Below are 13,653 nucleotides of genomic sequence, written 5' to 3' on the forward strand. Positions count from 1 at the left end.
CTACGTCACTCTGCCTACTGCATGCAGGTAGAATGAAAGAAAGACAAAATCTACATTTATATGGCGCCGTTCACAATGTCCCAAATCGCTTTACAGCCAATTCAGTTGTGGTCACTGGTACAATGTAGGCAATGTTATCAACTGGCAGACCAAGTTTGAGGGTTGAATGACTCCTGCTCCTAATACATATGTTCGTATGTCATTCTGGGATGAAGGAGAAGAACTGGGCTAGGTGGCCTTGGTCATCTATAATGATCTTGTGAACATAGGGTGGAATCATAGCTGGAGTTCTGTATATTTTGTTGTTAATGAAAGTTTACTGTGAGTGTGTTTTGTGGAGGGAGAATGCCAGGACAGGAGAGTGTAATGAGCTCATAGTGAATCAGTAACCTGTTTTATGCTGCACATGATTCTCTAGAAACTTTTCCATTCATTTAAATCTTGTTCTTTTGTCTACTTACCTGTTATCCCACTCCATCTTGGTGCTTTTTATTAGTCTTTTAAGGTATTGAAATATTGCGATAAAGTTGTGTTGCATAGTAGATATTGAAAATATACCACAGGAAAAAGCAACAATCAGCAGAGTCTTCAGACTGGCTGATCAAGAAACAGGTACAGTTGTGAACCATTCAATCTTTGTTCTCTGGCCTCTTAAAAGTTCTGTTGAAGTCACGCCTGAGGGCTCGGAAACAGAAATACCAGGGCCCATGATTTCTCTTCCTAGCCCTGGTCACTGAGTGGCTACAGGACATTCTTTTGGGGAAGGGTGAGCACCTAGCAGTTGTGGTTAACATTGGTACCAGTGACATAGGTAGAAAGAGAGATGAAGTCCTAAAAGCAGATTTTGGGGAGCTAGGAAAGAGATTGAAAAGCAGGATCTCTAAGGCAGTAATCTCCAGATTACTCCCAGTCCCAAGTGCTAGTAAGTAAGGAACTGGGAGGATTGAGTGAATGAACATATGACTGGAGAAATGGTGTAGGAGGGAAGGCTTTAGATTTATGGTGCATTGGGAGTGGTTCTGGGGGAGGTGGGACCTGTACAAGGAGGACAGGTTACACCTCAGCAGGACCAGGACTAAATTTCTGTGGGGAGATTTGCTAGTGCTGCAGGGGAGAGTTTAAACCAGCTTGTCAGGGGGCAGGAATCTGAGAGGGAATTCAGAGAGGAGAGAAACAAAGCTGATAATGGGAAGTAGTAAACAAAAGTGGAAGGCAGCAGAAACAAACATCAACATCAAATGGAGTCAAAATACAGCATAAGACACTCTATCTGAATTCTTGCAGCATTCACAACAGGGTAGGTGGATTGATGGCACAAATAGAAGTAAATGGGTATGATCTAATTGCCATTGTGGAGATTTGGCTTCAGGGTGACCAAGGCTAGGAACTGAAAATTCAAGGGTATTCGGGTGGGATGGACAGGCAACAAGGAAAAGGAGCTGGGGTAGCATTGTTAATAAAAGGATGAGATCAGTACATTAATGAGAGATCTTGGATCAAAGGAACAAGATGTAGAATCCTTTTGGGTGGAGCTAAGAAACAGCAGGGGGCAGCAAACATCGCTAATTGTCAGCTACCAAACAGTAGTGGTGTGGTAGGGCATGGTATAAATCAGGACATTAGAGGTGTACATAACAAGGGTAATACAGTAATCATAGGGGACTTCAATCTACATGTAGGCTGGGTAAACCTAATGAGCACCAATGCTGTGGATGATGAATGTCTGGAATGTGTATGAGATGGTTTTCTAGAGCAGTATGTTAAGGAACCAAATAGGGAACAGTCTGTTTTGGATCTAGTATTGTGCAATAAGAAATGACTAATTAATAATCTTGTGATACAAGAACCTTTAAGGAAGAGTGCCCATAATATGATAGAATTTTGCTTGAGGTTTGAAAACTATGTAGCTTAATCCAATACGAGGGACTTAAATCTAAACAAAGGAAACCATGAAGGTATGAGGGACAAGTTGGCTGTGCTAGATTGGGAAAATACATTAAAAAGGTATGATGGTAAATGGGCAATGGCAAGTATAGAAAGAATTAATATATGATTTACAACAAATATATGGCATACTAACCCAAGAGGAAATGTGAGCCAATTGTGGCTAACAAAGGAGGTTAAAGATTGTATTAGATCAACATTGCCAAAGTATTAAGCCTGAGGGTTGGGAGCATTTTAGAATGCAGCAAAAGAGGTCCAAAAAACGAAGGAAAGGAGAATAGAATATATAGTTTTTTTATTCATTCTCGGGATGTGGGCTTCGCAGGCTGGGCCAGCATTTATTGCCCATCCTTAGTTGCCCTTGAGAAGATGGTGGTGAGCTGCCTTCTTGAACCGCTGCAGTCCATGTGGTGTAGGTACACCCACAGTGTTGTTAGGGAGGGAGTTCCAGGATTTTGACCCAGTGACAGTGAAGGAATGGCTGATATATTTCCAAGATTTTTATCAAATTCTGCCATTTGCCGTGGTGGGAAAGTGGAATTAAAATGAACAGCTAGTTTTTTCTCTTAGAAGCAAAATGCTACAGATACAGGAAATCTGAAATAAAAACAAAAAAAAAATGCTGGAAAAACTCAGGTCCAGCAACATCTGTGGGAAGAGAGAAGGACCTGCTGAGTCTTTTTGATTTTATTTCTTTTTTTCTTTTTGGCTGGCACAGACATGATGAGCTGAGTGGCCTCTTTCTGTACCATATCTTTTCTATGGCTCTAAGGGTCTTGATAAGGTCCCACACAGGTTAGTAAACAAAATTAATGCATATGGGATAGAGGGTAATATACTGGCATGGATTGCTGATTGTTTTCTGTTCATTAACCAGAGTAGGAATGACCAGATCATTCTGAAGTTTGCAAGCTGTTACTAGTGGGCTATCGCAAGGAATAATACTTGTGCCCCAGATGTTCACAATCTATATCAATGATTTGGATTTGGGGACCAAATGTAATATTTCCAACTTTGCTGATGACAAAAAACTAGGTGGGAATGTGTGTTGTGAGGGAGATGCAAAGTGGCTTCAAGGGGACTTGGACAGACTTAGTAAGTGGGCAAGAGCATGGCAGCTGGAATATAATGTGGATGAGTGAGAGGTTATCCAGTTTGGCAGAAGGAGCGGAGGTGCAGAAAATTTCTTAAATGGTGAGAGATTAGGAAGTGTTGATGGCCAAAGGGACCTGGGTGTCCTTGTTATTAGTCACTGAAAACTAACATGCAGCGAGCAAGCAATTAAGGTAAATGGTATGTTGGCCTTCATAAGAACACAGAACACAAGAAATAGGAGCAGAAGTAGACCATACGGCCTGTTGAGCCTGCTCTGCCCTTCAGTACAATCATGGCTGATCTTGGGCTTCAACTCCATTTTCCTGCCCACTCCCCATATCCCTTAATTCCATGCAAGACTAAAAATCTGTCTATCCCAGCTTTAAATGCATTGAACAATGGAGCATCCACAACCCTCTGGGGCTGAGAATTGCAAAGATTCACAAGCCTTTGAGTGAAGTAATTTCTCCTCATCTCGGTCCTAAATGATCGGCCCCTTATCCAGAGGGGATTGGAGTACAGGAGTAACAATGTCTTGCTTCAAATGTTTAGAACCTTGGTTTGACTGCACCTGGAGTATTGTGTACAGTTTTGATCCCTTTAACTAAAGGAAGGATATATTTACTGTTTATAGGATTTTGGATACTGATCGGTAGGTTTTAATGACGTCTTTGGACTCTTAATTAGGTTAACTATGTATTTAACAAGAACAATGTACATATGCATAGTAAAGGGTTTAAGTCAGGAACTGTCTCCATTGTGCTTGTACACACAGCTCTGACCAACACTAGACTGATCCCTTGGTTCAGGTCATGTGTTCTCTTACATCACTTTGTGGGCAGTACTGTACTCAGTCCCACGTTAACCCTATATGTGCCAGATCTTTGTACTACACCTCACCCCAAACCTTTATCCAATAGATTTCAAGTTATTCTAGCTTACCCCTTATATTTACATCATTATCACTACCCAAACTACCCCTTCAAATCTCAGCGTTCATAGGTTCAGGCAGTCCGGAGGCCTTATAACCCTTCCATATCCCATTCAAATCACTGTCTGTCAGAGGATTTGTAGGCTCTGTTGTTATAGGTAAACTTGGATTGGAGGTTGTTCTGGAATCTGGGTATCTTTTCATGCTCTTTTTCCATTCCTTGGTATTGAACCACTCTTTGTCGATTCAGCAGTTGTAGTGATAGGTGGTTGTTGTTCCAACCCATTCCGTGTGGGGTGTTTGAGCATTGTACTCATCTCCATCTCATTGTTTGCTTGTTCTTCCTTTGTGGGTCATCACAATGTCCTCTGTGATGGAAGATATCCTTTGTCCAATAGGACCGTAATACGGACCCCCCGTGTCCAATTTAAAGTTTGAGAGATGGCCATTAACTGAAATGTCCACATTCCAATAGGAAAATCCTGGATCTTTGACCTCACCCAAGAAGCATTGCTGCGTGTCCTATTGGTATACTGCCCCAAACTCATGAATCATCTTTGGATCTTCGGTGCGTTTAGATGCTTTGACCTTGCAGTTTGCTCAAGTGTCCAGTCCTGTTACATTGAAAGCATTGGCTGAAGTTGCAGGATATTGATCTTGCCTGTGGGGGCACTTTGCTCCACAGCACTGGCATGATCACTTTACTGGTTAGGGTATTGCTTCTCTTGGCCTGGAGTATCCCTGTTTCAGTGCTGTTTAGCTAAATGGACTGTGGGATTTACTTTGTACCACAGTTTACTTTCTGCTCTTAAAGTGTACCTGTGCTGCACATGGAGTTCAGACTGTCTAACAATCTGGATAGCTTTCTCAAGGGTTAGATCTTCCTTTGTTTGTAGCATGTCTGAGAGTGTGTCGTCCACTACTCCTACAACTATTCTATCCCTGATAAATTCAGAGTTTAGGTCTCTGTATTCACAGCCTTCAGCCATCCTGTACAGATCACTAATGAACAAGTCGACAGGTTCTCCTGACTGCTGGACACACTTATTAAATTTAGACCTTTTGAGGATTTTATTACTTCTTAGGTTAAGATAAACATTGAATGATTTTAGTACTTCAAATTTATCAGAAGATTCGTTGATTCCTTGTGCGGCAATCATATTATCTGCTATTGGGCCTACCAAATAAAGCAGCGTATTAACTTGCTCGCTTCTGCTTTTTATTCAGACCTGAAGCATTCATGTATCTAAGGAATCTTTTTCTCCAAAGTTTCTGATTATGTGATTAATCTGGGCTTTGGATAAATCCAAATTGATCTGGAAGAGTAGAATTCTGATCCATGGTTAAGAAAATGTTAAAGTTTAGGTTCAGCTTTAAGAAGTTGCTGAAATTCAAGGTGGCGCCACCGTTCATTTGAAGACAAAGGGTTTACCAGTGCTTGCTGGTTTTGGTGAGCTCCCGCTGCAATGGAACTCGCACTCAGCCTTGAAAAAAATTTTCAACAATGGCAGCCTGAAAGGACTAACTGCAGACTTCTCCATTTCAGCACTATGCTTTGGTGGTTTTTAAAGCAGATTCTTGCAATTCTTCCAAATTAATTATTTTTTTCTTTTCGGAGTGAGCTCAGCTGCGACGTGTTCAGGCGCAGAGTGGAAATCTGGAGTTTCTGACACAGCTTTTAAATGGCAATTTCTGACCATGGAACTATAAGTTTCTCACGACTTGCTGTATCCTGGAATGTAAACTTTTTTTAGCCAACCCCTGCTGACTCTGAACTCCAAGAGATTCCATAGAGTCTTCTGCTGCAGTGAGAGATTTTAAATTTTGGTCTTCAGCTTCCAAGTCTTTCTTTGGAGATTTTCCCAGGTGATTTTCCTCTGCAAGTTTGCTTCTTCAGATCAGAATATTTCTTCCAATTTTTCTTTAGTCTCATCACATTTCAGTTTTCTCTGCATTTTTGTGAAGTTTTAGGTTTTTCCATTTGCTGCCACCGAGTTGTGAGGTATTAGATACCATCTGGTAGATCTTGATCTTCTAGTCTAGTGTAGGTTAACTGTCTGTATTTATTAACTATAAGAACTATGTACATTTATACAGTAAAGGTTCAAGCTGGGAACTGTCTTCATGCTTATGCACATGGCTTTTTTAAAAAATTCATTCCTGGGATGTGGAGCATCGCTGGCTAGGCCAGCTTTTATTGCCTGTCCCTAATTGCCCTTCCCTAGTTCAGAGGGCATTTAAGAGTCAACCACATTTCTCTGGAGTCACATGTAGGGCTAGACCAGGTAAGGGCAGCAGATTCCCATCCCTAAAGGGAGGGCATTAGTGAACCAGATGGATTTTTATAACAATCGACAATGGTTTCATGGTCACCATTAGGCTTTTAATTCCAGATATTTATTGAATTCAAATTCCACCATCTGCCGTGATTTACCCAGCATTATCCTGAGTCTCTGGATTACCAGCCCAGTGTCAATACCACTATGCCACTGCCTCTGTCCAACACTAGACTGACCCCTAGGTGTGGGTCATGTTTTGTTTTACATGACCGTGTGGGTGGTACTGTACTCTGTCCCACGTTAACCCTATATAGGCCAGACCCTTATACGATACTATGGCAGTCTGCAGCAGAGGCTCACCAGATTAATTCCTGGGATGGCGGGACTGACCTATGAGGAGAGATTGAGAAGACTGAGCCGGTTTTGTATAGAGTTTATAAGAATGAAAGGTGATCTCATTGAAACTTTTAAGGGGTAAGAAGGGTAAATGCAGAAAGGATGTTTCTTCTGGCTGGTGGGTCTGGAACCAGGGGACACAGTCTCAGAATAAGGGGTAGGCTATTTAGGACTGAGATGATGAGGAATTTCTTCACTCAAGAGGGTGGTGAATCTTTGGAATTCTCTATCCCAGAGGGCTGTGGAGGCTCAGTCACTGAGTATGTTCAAACAGAGATCAATAGATTTCTAGGTACTAATGACATCAAGGGATATGGGGATAATGTGGGAAAATGATATTAAGGTAGATGATCAGCCATGATCTGGTTGAATGGCGGAACAGGCTCGAGGGGCTGAATGGCCTACTCCTGCTCCTAAGCTTTTCTGCCTTTTGGAAATCTAGGTATACCCAGCTATTGGTTCCTCCATATACTCTACTCTACTCATTACATCCTGACAAAACTTTAATAAATTTGTCAAAGAGAATTCCCCTTTTTAAAGCCATGTTGATTTGTTCTAATCATACTATATTTTTTCTAAGTGCATTGTAAAGTCTTCCTCAATAATAGATTCCAACATTTTCCCAACCACTGATGTTAGGCTAAGTGGCCTCCACATTCCTGATTTCTCCCTCCTGTTTTAATGATGACCTTTGCACATGGTGATCATGGGCACTCGAGATGCTGAGGGTCTCCGAAGACAGGTTGGCAACATGCCCTTGGGAAAGAAATTAGCTCATTGTCCGCTCCACTTGTACTCAAGTGAAGCGCCTGCTGATAAGAGTCACACATCTCCCTGCCACATATGTCCTGCTCAATGGTGGTAGTGGATGTATGTGTCCATGGTTATATGTATCCTCTGCCTGTGTGTTGGGGTTGCATACTAGGGTCAGAAGACATGTCTTCAGAGGACACCCCTTGTTCTCCAAGATCAAGCCATGAAGGCTCACGGGTGGTCTGAAGAGGCAATTCAGATTGCCCAAGGATGTCGGACTCATCGCAGCTTCCTAGAAACCTTGCACTTATCTGCGTGAAGCACTTACAAGGGTCACATACAACCTGAACACTGAGTGAGTGGCAGCTCATTCTCTTCACCAAGGCTGCTGTGAGGGAGCCTTGATAGCTACAAGAGGCAAGTCAAAGACTCCCTGGACCTGAGGAGATCCAGCCTTGGCCCCTCGCAGCCTGACTGGCCCTGATCAGTTGTAAACTTGATAAATTGGCCTGTCCGACAGTACAAGGCATCTGTTACCTTCTTTATGAAGCGATGGGTTGCTGATTGAGAGATGCTCTGTAGGTCTCCAGATGATCCCTAGAATGATCCCACTGGCCAGAAAGTTGAGTGCTGACGTCATCTCTAAGATGACAAGCACTAGGGACCCGTACTTTGCTGTGGCCTCAACTCCGCTTCCATTATCCCACATAGCTTCACCAACACCTCCCTGGAAAGATGCAGTCTGCATAGACTTGGACATCTCCATGGTGCTAAGCATCTCCTGAGATACCTATTGTGCCTTCTGCTACCAGGTTACCTTGGTTAACCATTCACCCTTCTTGTCCACCTCTTGTGGCTTCCTCCAGCTACAGAAGCTCACTTGACCACTGTACAACCACATTATGTGACTGCATTATAATCTCTGGGCCACTCTCCTCCTCACTGGAGGAGCCAGAGTCTGAAAACATTAACCCCATCACCAAACGAAACCTCCACTGCTTCAGAGCCTCCGAGGGATCTTTGCCCTGCCCCCTAAGTGATAACTCCCAGTTCCTAAGTAATCTTTCCAAAAGCAGCAAGTCACTTTTGCCCCCATCCTCTACAGAGCAACCAAATGTGATACATACGAACATATGAATTAGGAGCAGGAGTAGGCCACTCAGACCCTCGAGCCTGCTCTACCATTCAATAAGAACATGGCTGATCAGAATGTAACCTCAACCCCACATTCCTGCCTACCCCCTATAACCTTTCACCCCCTTGTTAATCAAGAATCTGTCTAGCTCTGCCTTAAAAAGACTTTGCTTCCACCACCTTTTGAGGAAGAGAGTTCCAAAGACTCTCAACCCTGAGAGAAAAAAATTCTGTCCTAAATGAGCGACCCCTTATTTTTAAAGTGACCCCTAGTTCTAGATTCTCCCATAAGAGGAAACATCCTCTCCACATCCCCCCTGTCAAGACCCCTTAGGACCTTAAAGGTTTCAATTAAGTCGTCTCCTACTCTTCTAAATTCCACTGGATACACCACCCATTCCTGGGATTAGTCTAATAAACCTTCTCTGAACTGCTTCAAACACATTTACATCTTTCTTTAAATAAAGAGACTAGTGCTGTACACAATATTCCAGATGTGGTCTCACCAGTGCTCTGTACAACTGAAGCATAACCTCCCTACTTTTGTAATCAATTCCTCTCACAATAAATGATAACATTCTATTAGCTTCCCCAATTACCTGCTGTACCTGTTCCTTTTGTGATTCATGCACTAGGACACCCAGATCCCTCTGAATCTCAGAGCTCTGCAATCTCTCACCATTTAGATAATATGCTTCTTTTTTATTCTTCCTGCCAAAATGGACAATTTCACATTTGCCCACATTATACCCCATTTGCCAGATCGTTGCCCACTCACTGAACCTATCTAAGTCACTTTGTAGCCTCTTTACATCCTCTCTATTTTATACTTTCCTCCCTATTTTTGTGTCATCAGCAAATTTAGTCACCATTCCTTCAGTCCCTTCATCCAAGTCACTTATATAAATTGTAAAAAGTTGAGGCCCCAGCACTGATCCCTGTGGCACACCACTTGTTACATCTTGCCAACCTGAAAAAGACACATTTAGGTCAACTCTCTGCTTCCTGTTAGCTAGCCAATCTGTCCATGCCAATATGTTACCCTCTACACAGTGAGCTTTTATTTTCTGCAGTAACCTTTAATGAGGCATTTTATCAAATGCCTTCTGGAAATCCATGTACAGTACACCCAGCAGCTTGGTTGAAGACACACACTGAATGCAGATTCCAAGACCTACCACATATCGAGACAACTCTGCAGGTTCATTCCTCACCTTGTGGCACATGAGCCTCTGATCCTCCGACTTCCCATTTATCACTGGTAAAATTGGAATAACCAGGGAAGATCCTGGCCTATTTGGTAAAGTACCTGCCTGTGTCTGATCAATCAGCCAATGGTTCACCACAGTGGCTGCTATTGGGAAAATCAACCAATGGCAGAAAGCAGTCAAGGAGCCTGCCTAACACAAGCCCACACTAACCACTCCCTCACCTCCGTGGATGAACTCTGGCCAAAAGGTGTAAGCAGCCCTCAATTTAGCATAAATTGAACTCAAGGTAATTAAATGGCAGGTCTGAGAAATCAAAATGTGGTGAAACTATGCATTTCAGAAATTCCACTATGTGGAAATTTCATTTTTTTGTGTAATTTTTGTATTTTTTCACTGAATTGTCAGTTTAACTTCAGTGATTGGGAAACTATTGGAAGCAATTCTGAGGGACAGAATTAATCTACACTTGGAGAGGCAGGGGTTAATCAAGGCCAGTCAGCATGGTTTTGTTAAGGGGAGGTCATGTCTGACCAATTTGATTGAATTTTTCGAAGAGGTGAGGAGGTGTGTAGATGAGGGCAATGGATTTGATGTAGTCCACTTGGACTTCAGCAAGGCTTTTGATAAGGTCCTGAATGGGAGACCGATAACAAAGGTAAGAGCCCATGGGATCCAGGGCAATTTGGATCCAGAATTGGCTGAGTGGCAGGAAGCAGAGGGTGATGGTCGAGGGGTGTTTTTGTGACTGGATGCCTGTGTCCAGTGGGGTTCTACAGGGATTGCTGTTGGGTCCCTTGCTGTTTGTGATATATATAAACAACTTAGACTTGAATGTAGGAGGGTTGATCAGTAAATTCACAGATGACACAAAAATTGGTGGGGTGGTAAAGAGTGAGAAGGATAGCCTTAGATTACAGGAGGATATAGACAGGTTGGTCAGATGGGCTGGTCAGTGGCAAATGGAATTTAATCCGGATAAGTGTGAGGTGATGCACTTTGGCAGGACAAACAAGGCACAGGAATACACGATGAATGGTAGGACCCTAGGAAGTACCGAGGATCAGAGGGACCTTGGTGTGCATGTCCACCGGTCCCTTAAGGTAGTGGGACAGGTAGATAAGGTGGTTAAGAAGGCATATGGGATACTTGCCTTTATTAGCCGAGACATGGAATATAAGAGCAGGGAAGTTATGCTGGAACTGTATAAAACACTGGTTAGGCCACAGCTAGAGTATTGTGTGCAGCTCTGGAATCCACATTATAGGAAGGATGTGATTGCACTAGAGAGAGTGTAGAGGAGATTTCCCAGGATGTTGCCTGGGCTGGAGAGTTTTAGTTATGAGGAGAGATTGGACAAACTGGGGTTAATTTCCCTGGAGCAGAGGAGATTGAATGGGGACATGATTGAAGTGTATAAAATTATGAGGGACATAGATAGGGTAGACAGGAAGGAACTTTTCCGCTTGGTAGAGGGATCAATAACTACAGGGCATAGATTTAAGGTAAGGGGCAGGAGGGTTAGAGGGGATGTGAGGAAGAATGTTTTCACCCAGAGGGTGGTGGGAATCTGGAACTCACTGCCTGACAGGGTGGTAGAGGCAGAAACATTTAAGAAGTATTTGGATGTGCACTTGCGACGCCATGGCAACAAGGCTATGGGCCTAGTGCTGGAAAATGGGATTAGAATAGTTAGGTACTTGTTTGAATAGTACAGACTCGATGGGCCAAAGGGCCTTTTTTTGTGCTGTAGACCTCTATGATTTTATGAATATGTGCATCACTGGTAAGGCCAGCATTTATTACCCATCCCTAATTGTCTTTGAAAAGGTGGTGCGGAGCCACCTTCTTAAAGCTCTGCAGTTTTTCCTGTAGTGATATAGTGCAATTTAGTGTCTTGCTAGGCCATTTCAGAGGACAGTTAAGAGTCAACCACATTATTTTGGAACAAAAACAAAAATACCTGGAAAAACTCAGCAAGTCTGACAGCATCTGCGGAGAGGAATACAGTTAACGTTTCGAGTCCGTATGACTCTTCATCCGAACTAAGGAGATAGAGAAATTAAGTGAAATATAAGCTGGTAGAGGGAGATGGGACAGGTAGAGCTGAGTAAGGGGCCATTGATAGGTAGAGGCAAAGAAGAGATTGCCAAAGACGTCATAAACAAAAGGACAAAGGGGTGTTTATGGTGGTGATATTATCTAAGGAATGTGCTAATGGTGACATTAAGGGTAGCAAGCAGGACAAGCTAGTGGCAGATGGCCCTAGTGGGGGTGGGGTGGGGGGAAGGGGTCGAAATGGGCTAAAAGTTGGAGATAAAACAATAGATCAAAATAAATTTTAAAATAGGTGGGAAAAGAAAATCATATTTTTTAAAATTATAATTTATGGGAAATAGGGGGATCGAAAAGGAGGTAGGGATGGAGGAGAGAGTTCATGATCTAAAATTGTTGAACTCAATATTCAGTCCAGAAGGCTGTAAAGTGCCTAGTCGGAAGATGAGGTGCTGTTCCTCCAGTTTGCATTGAGCTTCACTGGAACAATGCAGCAGGCCAAGGACGGACATGAGAGCAGGGTGAAGTGTTGAAATGGCAAGCGACAGGGAGGTCTGGGTCAAGCTTGCGGACAGACCGAAGGTGTTCTGCAAAGTGGTCACCCAGTCTTATTTTGGATCTGGAGTCACATGTAGACCAGACCAGGTAAGGAGGGCAGATTTTCTTTCCTAAAGGACATTAGTGAACCAGATGGGTTTCTACAACAATCGATTATAGTTTCATGATCACCATTACCAAGACTAGCTTTCAGTTCCAAATTAATTAATTCAATAAATTAAACCTAATTTAAATTGTAGCAGCTGCCATGGTATTTAGTGACATTACCAATCTACACCACTACGTCCCTTGAATAAACCGCTGCTAAACCAAGCTGTACCTGGGGCGATTGTACGAACAGCTGTTGAAGTTGCTAGATCATTGCGTTCATGAAGGTGTCGATGGATTTTTTTTAAATCAGGGATAATAATGCTGAAAATACGCAGAACATTAGCGTCTGAAAGAGACTTCCTTGAAAGGGAGCTAATTAATCCTGTCTTCCTATATTTTCATCCGAATCCAGCAGTTCCTGTGACCAATGTTCAGCCTGTGCGTGGGCAGCTGTGTCAATCCGGTTAACGTGCTATTCCTCTTTGCTCTGCAGGAGGCGCTGGTGTTGCATGTCCCTCACGGTTCCACGGTGCATATCCATGTGCTGGCCGTGCACCGCACCTCCCGCCAGCAGGGGAAGGGGCCCATTTTGCTCTGGCGCTACCTGCAGTACCTCCGCTGCCTGCCCTATGTTCACCGGGCAGTACTGATGTGCGAGGATTTCCTGGTTTCTTTCTACAGCAAGTGCGGATTTAAGGAGCTGGGGCCGTCCGCAGTCTCGGTGGGATCACTGACCTTCGTCGAAATGGAATATGCGGTCCGAGGACATGCACTAATGCGCCGGAACAGTGGCTGTTAGAGCCCATTCCTCAATGTTGGCGCAGCTTCTACTGGAAACAACGTTCTCGATTGGAGCTGTTAATAAATAAATAACCTCTCGGCCCAAACTGCCCGTAGTTCCTCGGCTAGAACTTATACTGCGTCTGGATTCAGCACAAATATTTAAATCACATTAAGTCCCACAATCGAGAAGTGAGGCAGCAATTGGATCCGGGCATTAAATTGTCTGTTGGTTTGCTTCTAATTTAGCTCTCACGTTTAGTATGTAAATCAGTATAGAAGATGTCCCAAATATCACCATATAGCTCCAGGTTAACCCGGTGTAGCTGCAATCAATCCTGTTCACCCAGTTGTGTGGAGCCCAGCTAGTTCCATCCTTTACTGCGCCATAAGCCGGTGTTAGAAGTGCTGAATCTCTCGTTAGAGCATA

At 43.3% G+C, this 13,653-nt stretch overlaps 1 protein-coding gene across 1 annotated transcript in view; it reads left to right on the top strand.

The window, feature by feature from the left end:
* Positions 1-13,320, top strand: part of LOC121293814 (serotonin N-acetyltransferase-like) — a 32,480-nt gene extending 19,160 nt beyond the window's left edge. The window contains exon 3 of the mRNA XM_041217158.1: positions 12,937-13,320. Coding sequence (XP_041073092.1) covers positions 12,937-13,242 — 306 coding nt within the window. The 3' untranslated portion in view covers positions 13,243-13,320. The remainder of the gene's footprint in view (positions 1-12,936) is intronic.
* The last annotated feature ends 333 nt before the right edge of the window (positions 13,321-13,653 follow it).

This window comes from Carcharodon carcharias, chromosome 22 (genome assembly GCF_017639515.1).
Source record: "Carcharodon carcharias isolate sCarCar2 chromosome 22, sCarCar2.pri, whole genome shotgun sequence".
In the NCBI taxonomy this organism is placed as follows: Eukaryota; Metazoa; Chordata; class Chondrichthyes; order Lamniformes; family Lamnidae; genus Carcharodon; species Carcharodon carcharias.